The sequence below is a fragment of the Mirounga angustirostris genome, unplaced genomic scaffold, assembly GCF_029215605.1.
Source record: "Mirounga angustirostris isolate CCGP_5_RB_7025 unplaced genomic scaffold, mMirAng1.0.hap1 SCAF_5, whole genome shotgun sequence".
NCBI lineage: Eukaryota > Metazoa > Chordata > Mammalia > Carnivora > Phocidae > Mirounga > Mirounga angustirostris.
Window position 1 is genome coordinate 5446883 of NW_026991713.1, and position 22799 is coordinate 5469681.

The 22799-nt window shown below is 58.2% G+C and overlaps 1 protein-coding gene across 6 annotated transcripts in view; it reads left to right on the forward strand.

Annotated features, from left to right (window-relative positions):
* The first annotated feature begins 258 nt into the window (after positions 1-258).
* Positions 259-22799, forward strand: part of SULT4A1 (sulfotransferase family 4A member 1) — a 34086-nt gene continuing 11545 nt past the window's right edge. For 5 of the 6 annotated variants that reach the window (XR_010411293.1, XR_006790543.2, XM_045872365.2 and 2 more), the window contains exons 1-4: positions 629-851; positions 17848-17978; positions 18242-18322; positions 18876-19002. Coding sequence is in view for 3 of the 6 variants with exons in the window: in XM_045872365.2 (XP_045728321.1) it covers positions 683-851; positions 17848-17978; positions 18242-18322; positions 18876-19002 (508 nt within the window). In the remaining 3 variants the exon portion in view is untranslated. Of the gene's footprint in view, positions 379-628; positions 852-17847; positions 17979-18241; positions 18323-18875; positions 19003-22799 lie in introns of those variants that run through there. The other variant, XR_010411294.1, reaches the window with a different exon arrangement.

Sequence of the window (22799 nt, forward strand, 5' to 3'; positions counted from 1 at the left end):
TGGGGGCGCTATCCCAAGAGAATCTATCCCTTGAGGTCTGGGGTTGGCCCTGGAATCTGCAATTAACACTCCCCCCTTCCGCCCACAGGATATTATGAAGCATGTCATTCATAGCACCATCACCACCTGAGATTATCTTGGTTATTCACAAATGTAAGCTCCAAGAGAGCCGGGCTTTTGCCTGATGTATCTCGCGAACCTGGGCCAGTGCCCGTACAGATCAGATGGTCGCTAAATATTTGTTAGATGAATCTTTAAGGTCACTTCTCGAGGGAGCGTTTGTGAGTCTGTGTTGAGCGCTCGCTGAATGACGGAAACAGCGGGTTGAGAAAGAACGCGCGATGGCCGGGCATGCGGACTGCGGGCGGCAAGGAGGAGGTGGGCAGGGGCCAGGCCCACCGCAGGGCGGGTAGCGGCGGCTCCGTGCGGCTCAGGCCCGACCCGGAGGCCCGGCGACGGCACGTCTGCGGAGAGCAGCCGGCGCGCGGCGGGCGGGGCCATGACGTCATACCGCGGAGCGCAGCCGGGGCGGGGCGGGGCCGGGCGGCGCCGTGACGTCACGCCTGCGGAGCGCCGCGCGGCGGCTGGGGCGGCGGGCGCGGGCGCGGGCGCGTGCGGGGCGCGGGCGCGGGGCGGGCCGGGAGCGGGCGGCGCGGCTCCGGGGCCGGGCGGCGGCGGCGGCATGGCGGAGAGCGAGGCCGAGACCCCCAGCACCCCGGGCGAGTTCGAGAGCAAGTACTTCGAGTTCCACGGCGTGCGGCTGCCGCCCTTCTGCCGCGGGAAGATGGAGGAGATCGCCAACTTCCCGGTGCGGCCCAGCGATGTGTGGATCGTCACCTACCCCAAGTCCGGTGAGCCCCGCGCAGACCCCGCCCGCCCGGCTCTGCGGCGTGCCCGCGCCAGGGGCTTCCCGTCGGGGTCTGGGAGGGCGGGGGGCCGGAACCCCCCCGGGCGGGGCGGGGGTGGGGGTCGGCCGGCATTTGGGGAAACCAAGGCCGGAGACCTTCTGAGGTGGGCCCGGCTGTCCACGGCTGGACGGCGTCCCCTGGCGATGGAGCCTGTTTGGCCGGAGCTGCCAGGAGGACAGGCCCAGGGCCGCCACCCCTCCCTGCATCCCCTCCCGTTACCCAGCTGGCTGTGTGACCTTGGACAGTCACTTAACCTCTCTGTTCCTGGACCCGGTTCAGCCTTTGATGAGTGCAAAGTCTTGGTGATCATTTGGGAAGGGGGTTAAAACGGGCGTCAGGACGTCCCTGATTTTCTGCGTGGGCACCGGGTGGGGGATGGGACCAGCCATGCTCAGAGTGCATGCCCGGTGTTCCCTTGTTTCAGGGCCGTCTCCATCACTCAGGTAACGTCATGCAGGACCCAGGGCATTCATTTCCCAGCATTAGCTGACTTCATATTCATGATAATCGCGTGAGGTAGAGATGGTCATCTTCACTTCACAGTCCAGGCAGTGAGGCTCAGAGAGGGGCAGTGGTTTGTCCAAGGTCACACAGCTGATAACTGGCAGAGCTGGGATTTAAAGCCAGGCTGGTCTGCCCAGGATTTGATGTACGAGATCATCATGTGGTGTCTCTTCTGAGGTTTGTAGGGAAAAGAGGCCGCTTCCCTGTTCTTGGAACACACGTAAGGGTTTCCCTTGTTTCCACTGTGTTGGAGAAGGAGGGAGACACCTGAACCCAGACTGGGCAGTGTGTCTGTAGCTGGTCTAGAAGGTGGCCAGCCTGGAGGTCATGTTGGATCAGCAGCGGTGCAGCTTGCTGGAAGAGCTGTATGCCAGGCTCTCAGAGCTGTTGCAGGGTCCCAGACACCTGAGTGGTAGGCCTGGTCCTCTGAGGAAGGTTGGGGACGGGGCCTCAGTGATGATGGGGTGGGGAATCGTGCTGGTGGGGGGGGTGCTTGAAGAAGTCTGGAGGTGCGTCCAGGCTGCCCTTGGGAAGGGGGAATGGGAGGAGATGCACACACGGCATTTGCCATGGCCAGGGGCTTTCCTTCTGCTGTGGCCCCACAGCCCCATGGGTATGGGGAACTCAGCATTTTTTGGACTTTAGAGCCTTAGATATCCTACAGCTGAAAGACCCCCCAGCTGGGTGTGAGGCTGTACTTTGGACCCCACATTAAAAATGAGAGCAATAAAGACTAAAAATCATCTCATGTCATTTTAGGTCAGGGTTTGCCTGCAAATGAATTGTGAAAAACTTGGTTTGGGGTGAGCTTTAGGATTTTTGAATTGCAGATGAGAGATTGTAGTTTGTGTACCTTCCTCCATTTTATGAAGTTAAGAAGCTGGTGGGGGAGGAGGCACAGACGAGGATGCTCACTTGGAAAGCTGTGTACTTGGGGCTTGTGAGGATGCTTTAGAGGGACCCTGCATTGGGGGCCAGGTGGGGTTCTGCAGGGACCTTACTGGGCACCTTGATGGGGAATAAGGTGTTAGTGTAAGGAAGTTTTCTAGATGACCCAAACTCAAATCTTATTTGTAACTTGCATCTTTTAAAGACAGATGAAAGCACACCCTAAATTTTTTAAATAAGAAGAGTAAACAGGGCTCTTTCCCTTAGTGACAGAAAACCCAGTGGTAGCCTTGAGACCTTTGTGCCTTGCATGAGATCCCTACACACAGAGCCCTAGAGAGCCACTTCTTTAAAACTTAAAAAAAATTTCCAGCAGCCTTTATGGCCTTTCCAGGCTCTTACCAGTGCCTCTGAAGGCTTTCGTTCTCTCCACCCCACTGTTTGTGAAGTTTGTTACATGAAATGATCAAGGGGTGGAAGACTGGTCTCCAAAGTCTGCCATAAAGATTTTTCTCTCAACCAGAGAAAAGGGCCCTGGAAGTCATTGCCAGTGGCCTCTGGCAGCAGGAAGAGCTGGTTCCAGCAAGCCGTTGCACTTGGGCGAGGCTGAGCCTTGGTTTCTTCTGCCATGAAATTTGCAACTTAAATTGCGCAGTCGCTGAGGTGGCCCCAGCCCTTGGGTCTTGGGGGCCTTTTTCTTGAGCACAAGCCGGTTGCGGCTTGGGATGGACCCGAATGCTTTAGGAATAGGTGAGCAGCCGCTTACGGAATCCCATAGGCCAAGTACTCTGCCACCCTTTGGAGCTGTGGTTTCTGCAGGGGCAGGGGAGACCACCTTACCACCTTGCTGGGCAGCTGTGAGGAAGAGCGGCATGATGCGTGAGTGCCCTCCCCATGCCCGATGCATGGTAAGCACAAGAAAGGGTCCTGTTATTCACGCTGGCCTTCGCTCCCCTGTTGTGCCCAGACGCTTTCCTGGGTGCTGGGGCTGCAGAGGGAAGTCCCGTCTGCTGCTTGCCCTCAGTGAGCTCACCGTCTGCTGGGGCACTGGTAGCAGCTGCCGGGGTGTTGGTGCCAGGATCGGGACAAGTAGTCAGGAAACCAAGTCTGGGAGCTCGGAATGACCTTGCAAGTGGTCAGAGCTGGAAGGGCTTGTAGAGCCTCATGTCCTCTCCCTCCCCCCGACTGCTGGGGAGCAGGGGTTCACAGGGCCGGGGCATTTCTGGTGGTAATTAGATCCTGTTTTTTCCCTTAACACTCCACTACGCTCTAGAAGCGTTTCTGTGTTTGTGACATTTCAGCTCAGATGACAGGTTAGGACTGCACTGCCCACTCCAGTAGCCTCTGGCCACATGTGGCTTTTTAAATTCAATGAGTCGAGATGAAATACAAGTAGAAACTCAATTCTTCAGTAGCACTTGCCATGTCTCGGGTGCTCAGTAGCCACATGTAGCCTGTGGCTGTCATGTTGGACCATAGGGATGTGGGAAACTTCCACCATGGCCAGAAATTCTCTGGGATGACCCCCATTCAGACTGTGATCCAGATACTGGGAGCCCACTGTGCCTTCTGGGGAGAACTGGTCTCTGTATCTCCGTCCTGGTTTATCATCATTCATTCTTACAGCCTCTTTGATCCCAAGGCGGTCGTAGTGTTAAATCGACTCGTCTATGGAAACATCTCACGACTGTCCGTGGTGGGTGATGGTGAGCACTGCTGTTGGCTTTGCCACCAGGTTCCTGGTCCCCAAAGTCACTGAGCATCAGCTTTGGGATATGCTCCTTGGCTGGGCCAGAGTGCCTGCCTCCTGATGTTATTTTCCTTTTGGTTCCAACCTGCCCTGAAAGGCATCCACGTTCTCCTGTCACTGATTAAGAGGGAAGAAGTGAATCACTGCTGAGGGGTGAGAGCACCTTGGTCCTGGTTCTGGGCCTGTCCCCGGGTGACCTTGGTTTGCCCATGAAAAATGGGGGGATTGGACATGATGGATTCATTTGAGTCTCAAATTTTAAGATAGCTTGGGATGGGGAGGCTGGAGGGAGAGCCTCAGATCCCAGGCTAGGTGGATGACTTCCTTTTCTTTGTATGCGCATGTCACCATGCCTAGGAGAGGCGGGTTGGGGAGTGTTGTGAATGTGGTGACACTCTCCTCAAGGAGCTGGCGGTGACATTAGGAAGCCAGGCTCCTGATTCTGAAAGCTAACTGACAGGGTCAGGTCAGGGGCCCAGGAAGGAGGATCACTGGAGGATTGCATGGAGGAGGTGGCCTGGGACCTTGAAGTGAGGCAGAGTGGGATTACCGATTTCAGCTCCATTCCCAGTGTCTGCCTCTTTTGAGCCTCAGAACAACCCTATGTTCTTGTAATTGTTTCCTTTTTGTAGATGGATACAGGTCCAGTGAGGGGTGGAGGGGGGGGGAAGGGGTAGAACCAACATCTGAGTGTGCAGTTTTTACTTGTAGATGGTGGAGATGAACAAGCCCCGGAAGAGTGGGAGGAGAGATGGGGGGATGGGCACCCTCATTTGCCCAGCACCTGTTCCGGGCTGGGTGTGTCCCAGGTGTTCACATATGGCATCTCATTTCATTTTCCCACCGCCCAGGGAGGAGGCTGTTCATAGCCTCAGTGCGTGGACCAGGAAGTGGGCTAGGAGATGTTGAGGGACCTGCCCTCCCACCGAGAGCTCACCTTTGTCCTGAGAGCAGCATGCACACCCCTGCCTCTCAGCTGCACCGCACAGGGGGGCTAGTGCTCTTGCACATGGCGGTCGGTGGCCCGTGTCCCGGAAGAGAGGGTAGGGGTTTGAAGAGTGTAACAGGTCTCGTTCCGGAGTAGCTGTGCCCTTCCTCTTTCCTTTTCCGCCTTCTGTTTCTGTCCTCCTTCCCCTGCTCCTTCGCTTTGCTCTTATTCCGGCTCTCTGCACATAATCAAGGGGTCTCCGGATCGGGAAAGAGGGTGGCACATCCAGGCTCCTGGGTTGACGAGGGGGACCTCTCTCCTTACCGCCACCTGGGCTTGGAAGAGAAAGCCTGAAGAACTGCCCCCCGGGTTCTGGAGAGCGAAAGGAGCAGGGGCCTCTGGGAGGAGTGTCTTTCTGACTCCAGGGGAATAGGAGACTCCTAGTCCCCACCCTGAGCTTCAGGGTCTCGTCCTGATTCCTTATTCCTCCTCGACAGGGATGACTTCTGCCTCTCCTCTGTTAACACACACACTTTGTGATTGGCGTCCACTTATTTGTCCCCTCCCTGCCCCCACTGATGGCGACCCAGGGCTCACAGGGCCGGGGGATTTCTGGTGGTAAAAGCAGTAATTAGGTCCTGTTTTTTTCTTCCAACAGTCCACTACTAAGAGTATTTTCACGTTTCTGACATTTTCGCTCATGTGACAGGTTACGACTGTGCCGCCCACTCCAGTAGCCTCTGGCCACATGTGGCTTTTTAAATTCAATGAGTCGGGATGAAATACAAGTGGAAATTCAGTTCCTCAGTGGCACTCGCTGTGTCTTGGGTGCTCAGGAGCCACACGTGGCCTGTGGCTGTCCTATCAGACCGCACCTGGTAAGCTCTCAGATGTGTCTGCCCCTCTCCGTCCCTGCTGCAGTCGTGGGATTCTTCCTCTCTTGCCTGGAACGTTGCATGGCCTCCCCCGTTGGTTTGCCTCTTCCTCTGCAGCTGAAGTGACCTCTTAGAAGCAACTCTGACCTTGGTCGCTCCCTCATTAGACCTCTTCATGGACTCTTCTTTGCCTTCAGGCAACATTAAACTCCTAGCCTGTTCTGGGACCTGGGACCTGGGACCTCACCTGTGCTTCCTCCTTACTTGCCGGCCACATGGAACTGGCAGAACATGCCCAGTTCTTCCGTTCTTGCCTTTGCCTCACTCTCTGGTGTACTCTTCCCCTCCCCTTCCTTGTCCTCCTTCTCCTTCCCTCTGATTCCCTGATGAGGACTTCTCATCTTCAAGATGCTACTCATCCGTTAAGCATGGGACCAACCATCCATCCTTCCTGGGTACCCCTCCTAGTATCCTTCAGCACTCTAGAGGTGTCACCCCATCGTCTTCTGGCTTACATAGTTTCCATTGAAAGGTTGGCTGTAATTCTTTGTTCCTTTGTGGAGTGGGTCTTTTTCTTCTGAGTGCCTTCAAGATTCTCTTTCTTTGATTCTCAGCACTTTGAATCTGATGTGTCCAGGTATGTATTTTTGGTTGAGGGGTTGATAGTTATCCTGCTTGGGGTTCTCTGAGCCTCTTGGATCTGTGGTTTATTGCCTTTTGTTATTTTTTTAAAACATTTTAAAATTTAAATTCAATTAATTAACATAATGTTTTATTGGTTTCAGAGGTATAGGCCTGTGACTCACCAGTCTTCTATAATACCCAGTGCCCATTCCATCACGTGCCCTCCTTAATGTCCATCCCCCAGTTACCCCATCCCCCCACCACCCTCCCCTCCAGCAACCCTCAGTCTGTTTCCTCTGATGAAGAGTCTCTTATGGTTTGTTTCCCTCTCTGGTTTCGTCTTGTTTTATTTTTTCCTCTCTTCCCCTAGGATCCTCTGTTTTGTTTCTGAAATTCCACATATCAGTGAGATCATATGATAATTGCCTTCCATTATTTTGGAAAAATGTCAGCTATTAGCTCCTCAAATATTTCTTCTGTCCTGTTCTCTCTTTTGTTCTGAGATACTAGTTACATATGTGTGAGATCAGTATTGTCCTACAGCTCTTGGATCTTCTGTTTTTTCACTCTTTCTCTTTGTGTTTCAGCTTGGGAAATTTCCGTTGACCATTTTTCAGGTTAACTAATTTTTTCCTCCACTGTGTCAGATCTACAAAGTCAGGTCTGTGAGCCACATTCAGAAGCATTGCACATTCCTGTTCCTGTGTTTTCATTTTTCCTCTAGCATTTCCACTTGTAGTTTCCATCTTGCTGCCAAAATATCCTGTCTGTTCAAGCATGTTGTCCACCTTTTCCATGCAGTTCTTTGGCATATGAAACAGACTTATTTTAAATTCTCTTGAGTCTGATTCTGTTGATTTGTCTTTTGACCTGAGATAATTCCTTTTTCTGGCCTTTTTTTAACAAGTAGTACTTTTCGATTGAATGCTGGACATGGTGTACTGGCTCCAGGGATGAAGGTCAGTTGTTTTTATACTTGGAAATGGGCCTCCCTTTTTCTGCCAAGCCGTTAGCATTGGAGGGGAGTCAGTCTGGTATGAGTTGGGCTATATTTGGGTTCTGTGGTTGCTCTGGTCACTTGAATGACCACTCATTTTAATTTCTGTAGCATCACCTTGTGCTTAGCATGGGGGCTGAGTTTCCGGAGGGTCTTTCCTCATTGTTCCTGACCCCCACACCCTTGTCCCTCCCCCAGGGGTAGACTGTTGTTACTTGTTGCTCGATTTACTGGCTTAGAGAGGAAGGGTTTTGAGGGGGCGGTACTCTGTTGTCTGGTCCAGCTGCAGCCTTAGAGCTAGCTTCAGGCTTAGGCAGGCTCTGAGCTCCTGGGCTTTGGTGGGGCTCTCTCCATGGTCCTGCACCTCCCCCCACCCCCACCCCGTGGCAGCCAGCTCTGCCTTGATGGTGGATCTTGCGCAGGAAAGTCTTATGTCTCTTCCAGCATTTAGGGGTCTCTGATAGAGCCCAGGGATGTTTTCTGCTCCCCGCGCGAGGGCACAGTCTTTTGCTGTCACCCATTCTAAAGCCATATCGGTTCTTCACCTGGGCTCTTGGAGCAACAGGGTTTGCTCTTCCTCCTCCAGTGTGGTAAAGCTTTTTTCCCACAGAAGGAAAAGGACCCTGGCAGGGTTTTCCCTTTTCCTGCAGCCACAGCATGGAGGAACTCTGTCTCCAGCCTGCCGCCCCTGGTCTTTCTTGTGAGCCCCTGTGTAGGTCTGCAGACATGAGTCTGTTCGATGCCAGCCCTCTCCTTGTGTCTGGCCCCTCGAGCCCGCAGTTAGTCCTGGCAGTGTGTAAAATAGTTTCCCCTGAATTCTTCTTTCCCGCTTGCATGGTGCCTTGCTTCTCTTCCTGTCTGGAGGGCCCGTCTGTCTGGGCTTCCTGCCTCTCGGCTGCCCTGCAGCTTCAGCTCTCTGATGGGCTCAGAGACCGGTGAGGATCGTGCTAATCCAGCCTTTCCTCATTAGCGTAGGAGCCACGCTCCTCCCAGCTCCCTGCATCCTGGGGGAAGCAGCCCTGCTCCCTCAGCTCTCGACAGGTGAGGCAGTGGGCATACCTGCAGCTTCTGGAATGTCGGACAGTGAGCTGCACAGCACGATGCTGTTGTTGGCAGGGAGCAAGCACCCAGCACGGACTTCAGGAGTTCATTAAGGCAGGCAGAGGGGCGGTTGGGACGTGGAAACTTCCCCAAGGCATGCTCTGCAGAGTTACTGGAGTTTTCTGGAAGCTAAATAAGTCATTTCCAGAGGGTCTAAAAAGCCAGAGACCTCAGTTTGAGCTTTGTGAGTGTTCTGTGGTGCACAGCCAGCTCTCGGGAGGCCTGGCTGAGCCTGGAACGAGCCAGGCTGTCCTGGGCCTGCACCCCCCAGTGGCAGGGCCGTGGACTGGTGATGGCTGGGTTTGTCTTAGGCCTCAGAGCAGACCACGAGGTGTGAGCATTTCCCATATCTGTGCTGGGTGCCCTCTTCATAGCCTCCCTGGGAGGGGGGCCCATTTGCAGGTAGGGGACTGCGGCCCAAGAAGCAGCTGGCCCAGGTCTGCCTCTGCCTTCCAGTGGGCCTGGCTCCGGGTGCACCAGCCCCCAGGGGCCTGTGTTGGGCAGGCTCCTCCTCCACCACCCTGGTCAGCCCCACCGTCACCGCTGCTGATGCCTTTGGCAGCCAGGCGTCATGACATTTAATCCACGTGGTGGTCTGCACCTTACAGACGAGGAGACAGACCGAGAGGGGCTCCTTCTTGCTCAGCATCTGGGTGTCAGGAAGTGGCCGAGCCAGGATTTCAGACATGGCCTCCATAAGCCGGAGCCCGCGTGGCCTTGCCTTCGGTTGGTTTGCGTCTCCCGTGGGAGAGGGTGAAGCCAGCCTGTGAGTGGGGGTGCTTGGGTCGTGGAGAGCCTGAAGCAAGGGTTGAAGTGGAGAAGTGAGGTGGGAGGTGGTTGCAGGAGGTGAGGGGAGAAGGTGGTTTCAGGAGTGGTGCCCTTGTGGGTCCTGGGGCTCTGCCTGCTGGGGCCTCCAGGGCTGGGGTGGAAATGGCTCCGGGGGCTCCCTTGAGGGGCAGGAGGTGAGTGCTCACCGGCCAGCTCCTGTCCCTCAGGGTGTTCAGCGCGTTGGCTCCTGGCACTTCGCGGCCTGCTTCTCCCGTGGCTGCGTGAGAAGCAGACACAGCACTTGACGTGGGAGCCTTCCCACGTGGGGGCTGTCCACTGAGCTGCAGGTGACGTCCAGGGTGGCTGAGGTGGGCCGCTGGGCACTGAGAGAGGGTCTGCTGGAGGAGGGCGGGTTACAGACACCTGGGCCTGAGTCTCAGTTTGGGGCGAGGCCCTCACGTTTCTGTGTCCTACTCTTTGAAGTGGGGGTGATGAGCTCCATCTCACCGGGCGGCTGGGAGGATTGAATGTGGTAAGGTGCCCGTAGCGCCCTGCGTGGGTCTCATACTTCTTTAGCCCTTGTTTTCCTTGACCCCTCTTCCATGTCCGCTTCACCTGGAACATTCTGGGCCTGTTGCCGTGTAAGAGACCACCTGGACTCAGTGCCTTAAAACAAGACTGTTACTGTAGCCTGGCGTCTGCTGTCGCTCATCTTGGCCAAAACCCCCCTGTGTCTGTGGGTCAAGTGGAGGCTTCGGGCAGCCCTGCTCCAGATGACTCTTCTCCTGGCGCTGGGACCTGCAGGCTAGCCAGGGAGTGTTCCTCTCCTGGTGCCAGTAGAAGCACAAAAGAGCAAGCAGACGCGAGCAGAGTTCTGTGGCTTTGCGTCCTGCACCGGCCACAGCAAGTGGCCTGGTTGTGCCCAGTGTCACTGAGCAAGGTGCCGCCTTCCAGGAGGGGCTGTGAAGCCACATGGCAAAGTGTGGGTGGGGCCCGGTGGAGGATGGGGGCCCCCGGTGCCGTGCCCACACGCTTTTCTAGCTCAAAGCCCAGGGCTGTTCCATGCTTGGAACCTGAGGGCCAGAGCTGTGCCGGCCACGTCCGGCCCCCAAGACTTGCGGGAAGAGCGAGGCCGGGCATCTGGGCCCCAGAATCGAGGGGCCTCCGCCAGCAGGGACTGTGTCCACCCAGGGCTGTCTGAGGGCAGGGCTGGGTAGCTGTGGCCACTTGGCATCATCTCTGCTGGAAGGCGGAGGGGAGTGCTGCTCAGCAACTGAATCTGTCTCCCCTCGGTGTCCAGCAGGGGCCCAGATGCTGGCGTGGGGTCTCTGTGGGCCTAGAAGCCGCATTCCCCCAGTGGTGGGGGCCCGTCCCAGCCCCTTCCTCCCTCTGCCTCAGCCTTGTTCCCTCCCCGGCTGTGGGGGCGTCAGGCTTAGAGTGTAGCCTGCAAGTGAGAACACGTGGCTCGAGGCCTTGGTTTTGCTGCCCACTTGCTTTGTAAGCTTTGGGCTGCGTGTGGTGTACGCGGTTTGTGTGCGTATGTATACTGTGTGTGTTTGTGTGTGTCATTTGTGTATATGTGTGTGCTGTGTATGTGTGGTGTGTGGTCATGTGCATATGCATGTGGTGTGTTGTATGTAAATGTGTGGTGTGTATGAATGTGGTGTGTGTATGAATGTGTGTGTGTGTGTATGCATGCGGTGTGTGTGTGTGTGTGAGGAAGCACTCGGTTCTGGAGTCAGAGTTTCGGGTTCTGGGTTCATGGCTGCTGGTGTCTGTGGCCCGGGGCGGTTCCTCTCTGAGGTGGTTCTTCACGTGTGCGGTCCGATGATGGTGGCCACCTAGGGGCTCATGACAGTCGAACGAGGGCTTGGCTGAGTAGCCGTGACCGTGCCCGGGACACTGAGCACCACCTCGCTTCCGCACTCAGCTGCCGACGAGGGTCTGAGCTGCACCTCTCCGGGCGCCGCGGCCTCCCAGGTGTCCGGGGGTTCCCGTGAGAGCCAAAGGGCCCAAGTAGAGTTTCCCAGGATGGGGACAGGTGCTTAACTGGCAGTAGATCGGCCGCGCTCTCTCTGTCTTCCGAGGGCGAGCATCCTGGAGGCCGCAGGGCCTGTGCGGGGCCTGCGGGAGCCCCGGGTCCTGGGTGGCCTGGGCCTGCTCTGTGGCCGCAGTTTCCGAAGCTTAGCTGTCGCTGTCTCCAGACGGGCCCGGCTGTAACACGTCGCCATGCGGTGACTCCAGAATGCCTGTGGGCACATTCGATGGAGGGCGCACGTTGAACACATGCTCATCTCTCCTTCCTCTTAAGGCCTCGCTGCGTGACAGTCAAGGAGTAGGAGGGTCTGCAGCCCTCAGAGGAGGAGAGGCAGTGACCTGGGATCTCGGATGCACACGGATCCCACGGTCAGACGATCAGATGCGGTGGTGGAGCGTTAACCGACCTAGCAGGTGGCAGCGGCAGGGCCACAGGGGCAGGAGGAGGTGCAGCTGTGGGGCGTCCGCAGTGGGGGGTACCTGACACCGCCGAAAGAGGCCGGAGCACAGACGTTTCTTTGGGGAATTTGATCCAGGGAGGCTGTGGGCTCCGGGAGTCGCACAGCTCTCGGCTGGGATATGGTGCCATGTCGGAAGTGGGGATCTCCCGAAAGCTAGGTTCCCAGCCCCCTCCCCTGCTTGGCTCCTGGGGTGCCGGTGGACCCCCAGGGCAGGGAGCACGTGCTCCGCAGTGAGAGCGCCCCAGCGGGGCCGCCGCCGCCAACTCAGGAAGGCCCGCAGTCAGCAAGCCTTGCCCCCCACAGATGGCTGCGTCCAGGGGCTCTTTCTTACCTGCGGAGGGACTCGAGGTCACCAGACCTTAAAGTCTCCAAAACGAGGGACAGAGACCTGCAAAAACAAAAGGCAGGAAAAGGAGCCTGGAGGAATCCAGGGCAACATACGGAACAGGAGAAAACCTAAAACAGGGGAACCTACCTGCACTGCTGCCTCTCTAGAGCCGCCTTGGAGAGCGAGGACACGTGTGCCTCCCTGAAGAGACCACTGGCCAGAAAGGAGCAAGGAGAGATCAGGACAGAAGTCTGGGGATTAAGAGTAAAGTCACTGAAATTTTGAAAACTCAGTTGTGAGGTTTGGATGGTCAAGCAGAGGAAATATCTCAGGAAGTAGAAAAATCTTTATGAAATGATAGCAGACAGGAGCAAAGAGCTAAGAAAATGGGAAGATCTCAGAGTTCCAGAAAGGGAACAGAGTACGGAGGAGAGAAAATGACAGAAACTGGGATGTCCAGAACTCGAGGGTGCGAGCTAGAGAGCCCCCAAGTGTCTGGCATGACGGAGGGGTGAAGGAGCTCACCAGAGCACGATGTCGTGAAGCCTCAGGGTCTCCAGAGGCAAGACGGGCCACATTCAAAGGACCGGGAAGCGGGCACTCAGTTCTCAGCACAGCGTTAGCACCTGGGAGTCGGGACTGTGCGAGCACAGATCTGGGGCAGATGCTCTCCAGCCCAGAATTCCATACTCAGCCAAACTGCTGGTCACGAGCGAGGTAGACTCGGATGCTTGTCCTGCTCAATCCCATGCTCAGGAAACCGCGAGAGGGTGGGCTCTGCCAGCATGTGGGAAAACCCCAATGAGGGGCACCCGGAGAGTGGACACAGTACCTCCAGCCCGAGGAGATCCCGGGAGGACAGTCGTGGAGAGCAGAGGGGGCAGGGGGGAATTCAGCAGAACTGAGAGCATCCCAGAGGGCTTGCTACAGGGTTGGGGAGAGAATTGCTGGTGGCTACAAGGAAAATGAAGCAAGCAAAGGCAGTGATTTACTCTAGGAAAATGACAGTCTTGTACAAGAGAGTAAGTGTAATCCCTACATGGAGTACTTTGAGCAAAACACTTGGTTAAACTCCCAAGTAAGCCCAAAACTCCTGCTATGGCTTCACTAGGAGGAGGGAAGCTTGTGTGAGCGAACTTGGCCGATCCTTGTCTTCCTCTGTTGAGAATCAGTAGACCATGGAAACTGTAGATTGTGAACGAACTATCGAAGCACGTTAGAAATTTAAGGGTAAGAGATCACCCGAGGGTTTGCTCTGAGTGGGATTGTGGGTGGGCAAGAGAAATGGATTTTCTGCCACCCGTCTTCTAGCGCTCCGTGAGTTTTTAAACAAGGTAAATGTTAACGGTGCAAATAAAAGAATCCGGCAGGGTTGCCGCCCCGGGATCCTGGTGGTTTGGGGCCCAGCTCCCATGGGTTCTGACCCTGGAGTGCCGGTTCCTTCTGTCCCCAGAGTGCTGGTGGGAATTTTGATGGGCTCCACCCCCCCGTGTTGTGACAGGCAGGCCCTTGATTTCTGGGGAGTTCGCCCAGAATGCCAGTGGCTTCCAAGGCGTCTGGACCCAGAGGCCCAGTGTCAGAAGGCACCGCGGCCGGCCGCCCATGGAAACAGCGATTTGGCTGGAGTCAGCAGAGGTGCTTCTGGAAAGGCTCGCATCCAGTTGACTTGCTCATGGAGCTGTTGGGGAGCGTGTGGACTGTGCTTCTCCCCAAGAGGCCGCGCTGCCCGCCAGCCCTCCCCGTCTGTGGTTGCAGAGCCCGGCCCTCCTCTGCCTCAGCTTGGATTTGCTGGCGGGCAGACTGGCTCCTGCTGCAGGCCCCCCATGCCTGCCTCCCCTGCTGGCCTCAGACTGCAGTGGGATGGTCGGGGCTGCTGAGGTCCCGCTTCACCCCTGCATGCTCTTGTGCAGCCTGGCCCAGCGGCTGTGGGCGTGCAGGGGCTTCTGGCCTGGATCCAGCCCTGGCAGCTCCTCCCCACCACCACTTCCCTGCAGGCTACACGGTGGGCTTCACACAGGGCTGGCTTCTCTGCCCTCGGGTCTGCTGGGCGTGCTCGGAGGCCCCGGGGCTGGGGGGGCAGGTGGGGGCCTGCAGACTTGGGTCCCCACTGCAGAGGAGCACTCCCCTTCCCAGCTCGCTGACCTCAGGCTAGTAGCCCAAACTCTGAACCTCCTCCTGACTTGTGCAGGAGCTGCCCGCCCCCACCCCGACCCCGTGTCACCTATTGTCCAGGATGTGGCTCTGACGGGAGGGGGCCGACAGCTTGTGTCCCTTGTTGGGATGAGGGTGGCCTGGGTTGGCAGGAGGCTGTGCTGTGTCCTTGGTGTGAGCGGTCCTGTCCTGGCGTTAGGAGCTCCGAGAGATGCTCGTTTGTATTGAGCCTCTTTGGCTCGGAGTGGCTCACTTCATGGCCCTGCCCCCAATAGCCCTGTGAGGAAGGGGGGAGCATTGCCACATTTTCGGGGGTCAGGGGAGGACTCCCAGGGCCCGTTCTCAGTGCAGACCTGTTGAATGAATAAAGGAGTAGGTGGGGGGGATACCCCTTGAGTGGCCACCACCAGATCCCAAGTGAGGACTCTGCCCTAATTCCCATGTAGGAGACGCACGGCTCCCCTGAGTGGAGGTGTCCGCAGCCGGGCAGGGAAGGTCTCCCGACGGGAGAGTCGCCCTGGGTGTGGACGATGTGGGGATGGTGCTCACGGACGCAAGCGCGCGAGATTAGTCCCGTTTCCCGGGTGGGCGGGGGGGCTTTGCAGCCTCGTTCAGTCGTCAGGCCTGTGTACTTCCTGAGCATCTACTCTGGGTCAGGAGCTGTGTGAAGAGTGTGATGTGAGTGTGGTCAGCAGAGGTAACGGCCCCCGAAGATGTCCACGTCCTAATGCGCGAACCTGTGAGTATTTCACCTTTTGTGGTGAGGAGGGTGGAGGTTGCCAGTCAGCTGCCCCTCAGGTGGGAGGTTATGCTGGACTCTGGGGGCTGGGTGTGCTCACAGGGGGTTCCTGACCGCCGAAGAAGGAGGCAGGGTGACACGGTGTGGCTGCAGCTGGAAAAGCAAGAGAAGGACTTTTCCCCTGGAGCCTCCAGAGGGGAGCGGTCGTGCCCACACCCTGATTTGAGCCCAGCGTGGCCTGTGTGGGCCTCTGACCTCCAGAGCTGTGGACAGAAGCCAAGGCAGCCATAAGAACTGATATGTAACTAGGACACGACCTCCGTCATCTCAAGCCCCCACTCACGCCCAGTACGCCAAAGCAGTAGGCCCAGAGGCCCGGGGTGCTGAGCACTGCAGGAGGGCTACAGATGGGACGGGGTGTCTGGGAAAGCTTCTAGGAGTGGCGGCTCAAAGATCAGGTTGGTCAGGCAGGAGGGCGGCCCGTTGAAGGCTTGGGCCACGGGAGTGCTGAGTTCTGGGGGCGATGGAAGACCCGGCCACAGCCCAGAGTGCCAGAGGGGCCCAGAGCCGCCGGGACACGGCGGGTGGAGGGGTCACCGCAGCCGTGGAGGGACCAGCTGGGCTCATGCTGACATCTGGAGCACCGCCAGGGCGGTGGCAGTGGACGTGCAGAGGAGAGGCCAGTGGGGACAGGCTGGGGCGCAGCCGGCACCTGGGGCAGACCCTTGTGGACAGCACAGCCTGTGTTTGGTCTTCGGTGACGGTGACTGGTCAGTGTTGTCATCATCCTCTCTAGCTGGGCTTTTCCTGTGATCATTCTGTCCCATCTCGCCAGCCGGCTTCTCGCCCCAGAGAGGCCGGGGGCCGCTCGCTGCCCTCGTCCCCCGTGCCCCGTTGGCTGCCCCGGTGCCGTGGGGTGTGTCGCGGGCCTTCCTGGAGCTTATGCCAAAGGCTGGGCAAGGCCGGGCCGAGTTGCTTGGGCAGGAAGTGGACATGGGGACAGGCTGGTAGGGAGGCAGGTGGAGAGCTTCCTTGGGCTCTAAGGAGGCTGGTCTCCCAGCAGAGATACTTAATGAGGCAAAGAGGGGGCTTGTGGAATTGATATGCCACTGTCGATGTAAGATGATGCTAATGGGCAGAGCGTCTGTCCAGGTCACTGCCTGGGGGAGCTGCAGGGCTGGGGGCAGGGAGCACTAAACATAGGTCCTGAAGATGTCACCGGGAGAGGCCTGTTTTGGGGACTCTGCCCGCAGTCTGACTTCGGAGGGCATGGACTCCCCCGTGCAGGTGCCCTGGGCCGTTGGGTGAACGGACCTCACCAGGAGGAGTGGGGTGGAAGCCACACTCTGGCCATGTGACCTGGGGCACAGTTTGGCCTCAGGCTCCTCATCTGTAAATGGGGGTAATGGTCCCCACCTTTCGGGCTGGTGGGAGGATCGTGTGGCTACTAGATAAAGTTATTTCTGTTTGAATTTAAAAAGCCACCACACTATTTTCTTCAGTGCTTTGCTTCAAAGCTGCCTCCTCCAGGAAGTCTTCCTCAAACAAGGTATTCTCTTCTGATTACTCAGCACCCAAGGTTTGCTTGTCCATTCAGAAAGTAGGAATTGAGCACAGCTACGTGCTGGCTCTCCCATTACAGCAAAGAACCGGGCCCATGTCTTTACAGTGGGAGGGTGGGAGCCCCTAAAGGAACGTGCAGGCTGTTCCCGGCCTGTTGGTGCAGTGTGGGGGAGCGGGGAGTGTGCGAGTGTCAGATGTGGCCCGTCAGGGAGTCAGAGGGAGGAAGGGGCTCCAGGCAGGTGCTGGCAGATGCAGACGGTGGGGATGAGTCTGGCACGCTCCGACCTGCAGGGAGGCCAGTAGGAGCTCAGTAGATGGAGAGAGAGGCCGTCAGAGGTGCTGGGGGCGGGGGGGCACAGAGGGACAGGCCTGCAGGCCGTGGGGAAGACCTTACCCTGAGGAGAGGTGAGGCCGCTGGAGGGTCTCTATGGACGAGCAATGCCATCTAACGTCTGGGTTGGAATGGCCGGTCAGACTGACGGGTTGGGTGAGCTGAGCAGAGAGCTTTGGGGGCTCTCGCAGTGCCGCCCGGGATGGAAGGGCCAGCTCTTGGCTCACCTTGACGGCAGATCCAGAGGTTGCTGAGTGTAGGCCCGAACGGGCATGGGTAGGCTGGCCGTTGGTTGTGGGGGCAGGCCTGGTCCCTGTGAGGCGTTGGCAGTGTGCGTTCCTGGGTGCACAGACAGGTGCGGGGGGAGTGTGGAGCTGGCTTTGGTGGGGGGATGGCATGAGCCCTCTAGGGAGTGCAAGCAGCCAGGAAGCAGGGGTCTGAGGCAGTGTTTGGGGCAGTCAGTGTTTTTAGGGTGGGAGGATGAGAACGAGCGATAGACCAATACCCCCGGAGTAGAAGGACCAAAGTCTTGAGGAGGAGGCACCAGCCTGCCGTGTCTGTTTCTTCCGAGAGGTCAGGTGGGGTGGTGATGGGAGCCCTGGGCTCACTGGTGGTGACCTGGAGCTGAAAGCCTGAGCAGAGTGGGGCCCGCACACACGGGCCAGAAGAGGCACCAGGAGCCACCTTTCCCCCAGGGGTTACACTCTTGGCTGGGTGTCCTGCCTGTCCCTGGGGTGTCCTGCTCACCAGGGCTCTGCACTTGGTGGCTGGCCAGGTGTGGGATGGGCCTGTGGGTCTTCAGGCCTGATCTTAGGCAGCAGGTGCTACCTGGAGAATGGGGCTGGCCCTTAGGCTTCCTCTGAGAGCCACCCCCCGGGACTTCTCTCCATCCAGGCACAAGCCTGCTGCAGGAGGTGGTCTACTTGGTGAGCCAGGGGGCCGACCCTGATGAGATCGGCCTGATGAACATTGACGAGCAGCTCCCGGTCTTGGAGTACCCGCAGCCAGGCCTGGACATCATCAAGGTGCTTCTCTGGGCCAGCAGTACCTAGCCCCTAGGATTCCCTGGGGACCCAGAGTGACAATTGCTCCTGAGGGGCTCGGGGAGCCCACGGGTGGAGGGAGAGCAGAGAGCTCCCAGTCCCCCTAGACAGTCTTGTCTGGCATGGGGGGTGGCCGGATCTTGGGTGAGAAATTTCTTGGCAGAGTGCAGGTCCTGACCATCAGGCCCCAAGGCAAATGAGCAGCCGTGTGTCCTCTGAACGCCTCTCCCTCTGACCCTCCGCAGGAGCTGACATCTCCCCGCCTCATCAAAAGCCACCTCCCCTACCGCTTCCTGCCCTCCGATCTCCACAATGGTGATTCTAAGGTAACCGCCCTCCCCCCAACCCCCGGCAGAGATTCCAACAAGCAGAGCTGGTCCAGCAGTGCTCAGGGCCACGGTCCAGAGTTCTAGAGGCCCGGGTGTGCGGAAACACGGTAGAGGCCATCTCTGAGCTTGCACCCCTAGCATTTTGTCCACGTTTCTAATTTGGGTTTTTCCTTACAGTCGAACTTGGGCTTGACCGGCCTGGGTCCGGTTTCTGCTCCTGTGTCAGGCCGAGGACCCACTGCTGCTTTCACGGTCTCTGATCTTTCTCATTTTCTCAGTGTGTTTAGTTGACGAGGCCTCTGATTCTCATGACCAGTGTCAAGCCCGTCCTGTTTCTGTCTTCCACTCATTCTAAAGTCATGGCGCAGGACAGAAACATAATCAAACGCTCAGGTGTCATCCCACCAGATGCTCTTACACGGAGGAGAATACACCTCAGCTAGCGCAGAGGCCGCGCACATCTGGAGCCGACCTCGGGGCTGGAGATGGGGTGGCAGTTTACAGTGGGTCAGAGGGGCGGTGACCGAGCCTCCCCTCCCTCCCGCCGCAGGTCATATACATGGCGCGGAACCCCAAGGACCTGGTGGTGTCCTACTACCAGTTCCACCGCTCCCTGCGGACCATGAGCTACCGAGGCACTTTCCAGGAGTTCTGCCGGAGGTTCATGAACGACAAGCGTAAGTGTCTCAGCCTGCGTGGGCATTAGGACAGGGCCGGCTCATTCACTGAACCCCTGCGTGGGCTTGTACTTCGCCCACGTTGCCCCCAGTTCCTGCAATGAGCACGTGGGTGGGGCCTGCTGTCCTGCTGACAGGTGGAGAAATGGGGCTCAGGGGCGACTGGAAGCTTGGCAGGCGGCGTGGCAGGGGCGTGGCAGGGGCGTGGCAGAGCTGTGTCCAACTCAGAAGCCCTTGTCTCTCACCCACATCGTTGGGGTTCTGAGGAGGTCCCCTGTTCCAAGCATTCCTCTTCCTGCCTGGATTCTGAACAGTAAAAAGGGAGGCCGGGAGAGTTCTGCTGTTGGTGACAGAGGCCCGAGTGGGGGCTGTGGCCTCGTGAGAGCCCCGTGGCCTTGAGCTGCGCTTGAGGATCGGGCTGGAGACGTGGCCCCCAGCCCCGGGCTGTGTGACAGGTGAGGGGCGAGGCAGGGCTCTGCAGGAGCTCGTTCCCAGGGGAGAAGGCAAAGGGGGGGCCCTCCCCAGTCTCCCCTCCCCAGGGCAGGAGCAGACTGGGTCACCCCCCTCGCACAGGGACCTGGCCAAGGTGGCTCCCCGGTCACCGTCCATGGCTTCTCTGGCACCCTTCCGGGACTGCCAGCGGGAGTTCAGTGACAGTTTGCACTGCAAGGCTTGAGACGGGCCACATCAGTACTTGGATTAAATCCGGGCCTGGACAATTTATTTCCCAACTCAAGTCTTAGCGTTCAGCCCCACCATCCACTTGGATGACCTAGTCAGAGGTTCTGCAGTGAGATCGTGTGGCAAGACCAGGGGAGAGCCGGGAATATAGTGCCCAGGATGAACGCTGACCGGCGGGACTGGAGCTGCCTCCCAAGCCTCACGGAAGGCCGGGCCCTCATGGGTGCTGCACCGGAGCCCCCGAGGCCCTCAGTGCCCGAGCCCCTCTGAATTGGCTTCAGTGGTGCTGGGGGAGGGTCCGGGGGAGGAGGCCCGAGGGAGGAGGCCCCTGCCCTCAAAGCCCTGGAGCCTTCGAAGACCCTCTGTCCAGCCTCCCTGTCCCCCCAGGGGACTGCCACCTGGCTCAGGCCCTTTCTGGTCTGCCAGGCATTTGGAGTAAGCCATTGATGTGGTTTTCAAAACCATATTATTAAGTCCCAACATGTTCTCCTGCCTCCAGAGAAGCAGCTACCAGCGTGGGGACGGTGCCCCGTAAAGAGCAGGTGTCCACCAAGTTCAAAGTGCCACCTGGTGTCGGTCTTAAATTAGCCTCCTGCTCGGGCTAGAGGAATTAAGTTATCCTGATACAGGTCTCTCCGTGGTTTTTTTTTTTGTTTTTTTTTTTAAAGATTTTATTTATTTATTTGACAGAGAGAGACACAGTGAGAGCAGGATCACAAGCAGGGGGAGTGGGAGAGGGAGAAGCAGGCTTCCCGCTGAGCAGGGAGCCTGATGCGGGGCTCGATCCCAGGACCCTGGGATCATGACCTGAGCCGAAGGCAGACACTTAACGACTGAGCCACCCAGGCGTCCCCTCTCCGTGTTTTAAAGGTCACAGCCCAGCCCTTGAAGTTCAAGGCCACACGCACTTGCTGTGATCCCACCAAAGCCTCTCGACATGTGTGCTTAGCTCCCCCGTGTTCTCTCTATTCTCCCAGCGTTCGCAGCCAGTGTGCCACAGCTTGGGCCCTCGGAGGCTCGTGTCCTCTCCTCATCTGAGCTGTAGAACGAGCAGTGGCCGGCACCGTTGACTGATAGAGTGAGCTCGGAGGACGCGCTGACCCAAGCCTGCACTTGGGTGTTGTGACCTGTGCACTTGGGGCGGGGGTGCCTGGGGCTGCATGCCCAGGTGACAGGAGTGTGGAAGACTCACCCTGCAGGCAGGGTCGCTCCCAGAGAGGGGGCAGAGTGAGCTGCTCTTCTCCCAGATAATCTGCTTGGATAAGCACACCGACCTCCAGGAGCAGAGGGACCCCGGTGGGCAGAGGCCGGGGGTGCCCTGGTGGAGCTTCCTTCCCAGGGTGACACATCCTGAGTGGGAAGAGCAGTGTCCCCACCAGCAAGGTCTATACCCCTCTCTGCACCAGCTAACCAGGGTTCGGAGACACAGGCCTGTGCTGTCCTTGTGATCGTTGACCCTGCGTGAGTGACCACTGTCCCCATGCCTCACTGTCCCCACCACCTGTGTGCTCGTGTGCAGTGACCACTCTCCTCAGCCCTCACTGTCCCCACGTCACCCTCCTGCTCAGCCCCCACGTCCTCCCCTGGGAGCATTGCTTGCCTGTTCTGCAAGTTTTCTCACACAGCCCCTTGGAATGACAAGGATTTTCTTAGCCTCTGTGTTCCTGGCTGTTGGACTCATGCTCTGTCCCAGGGCTCAGGTCACCTGGTCTGCGTGGCGGCTTGGGCACTGACTCGGGAGGTGGGTTCTCCTCTCGGGGCCCCCGTGATTATGCACCTGTTGGTGAGTCAGTCCTCATTCCCTTCTCTGGACTCTGCCTCGTCTTCTCTCAAGTGGGAAGGCTGGCCTGGCTGTTTTAAGGCCCATCTCGGGTGTACGGAGTGACCGTGATGTGCCGGACTGGCCGTGGAAGGGGTGCCAGGGGGACCCCAGGCCCAGCCGCCAGACCTCTACAGTGAGGAGACTGAGGCCCTCGCCAGCCAGGATTTACCCCGCAGTGGGTCCCAAACAAGGCCTCTTGGCTGAATTTGTGTTCTTTCCGTTCTGTCATTTCTGCCTCTTTCCCCCCGCCCCGCCAGACCCCCTGCTTCGTTCCTCGCGGGCCGGGGTCTGGTTGGCCTGAAGGGGGGGCCTTTCTGCTGTGCTCTGGTCGTTGAGGCCAGCCCTCAGCGACCCCTGGTCGACTCCCCATCCCTCAGAACCGCTCTTTGGGCCGTGGGGCCAGGCTGCTGCTGTGCTGCCACCTGCTGGCGAGACTGCAGACTGCCCGGGGTGGCCGCGGCGGGAGCTGGGTCTTCCCAGCCTCTGTCAGGCATTTAAGTCTACGAGGTTCTCAGCAACTTGGGGGCGGAGGCTGCCTTCTCTGCTCAAGGTGTGGCTCTGGCAGGGGCAGTACCAGTCCCCTGCCACCCCTCGGCCACTCTGGGAGGCGTAGGTTCTGTCGTCACTCCACTGGAGGACCTGCCCGGGTCGCCCAGCCGGTGCAGGACTGGAGAGGCTGCCTCCCCTGGAGGCCGTGTCCTCTACCATTCCGCCGTGCTCCCTCTCTCCCCTCTGGCCTTGTCACTGTGCTCTGAGCCACCTTGATGGCTTGCAACCGCTGTGTACCCTTCAAGGCTTGTCCCCACGTGGGACGGGACCCCCTGTGTCCACCATGCCTCCCTCCCGTTGATCAGTCCGTATCCTCGCCGCCAGTCTCCTTGGTGATTCCTGCCAAGCTGGGAACTCCTTGAGCCCGAGGCCACGAAGTGGGACCCACAGGCTGAGTGTTTGTGAGACAGATGGGCGCCCAGGTGAACAAGGGTGCAGGCGGTGCGGCCACCACTCCTGGCCGGCACCTAGTACCCAGCCGGGCAGGGCAGGCGTTCCTTGGCTGAGGCCTTGCTCTGTTTAATGCGGACGCCTCCTTGGGAGACTCATCTCAGCGTGAGGGCTGGGGATGGGGTGAAAATCTGTAGTTTTTGTAAAGAACGTTTCGAAGCAGCCTGGCTACACTGACTGGCACATCCCCCACCCGCCCACGTGACCCTTATCCCAACCAAAGCCCCGAGGAGCGTAGGAGGTGCAGGGGCCATGGCGTGGGCTGTGAGGCTCGTGTGTCGGGACAGAGCACACT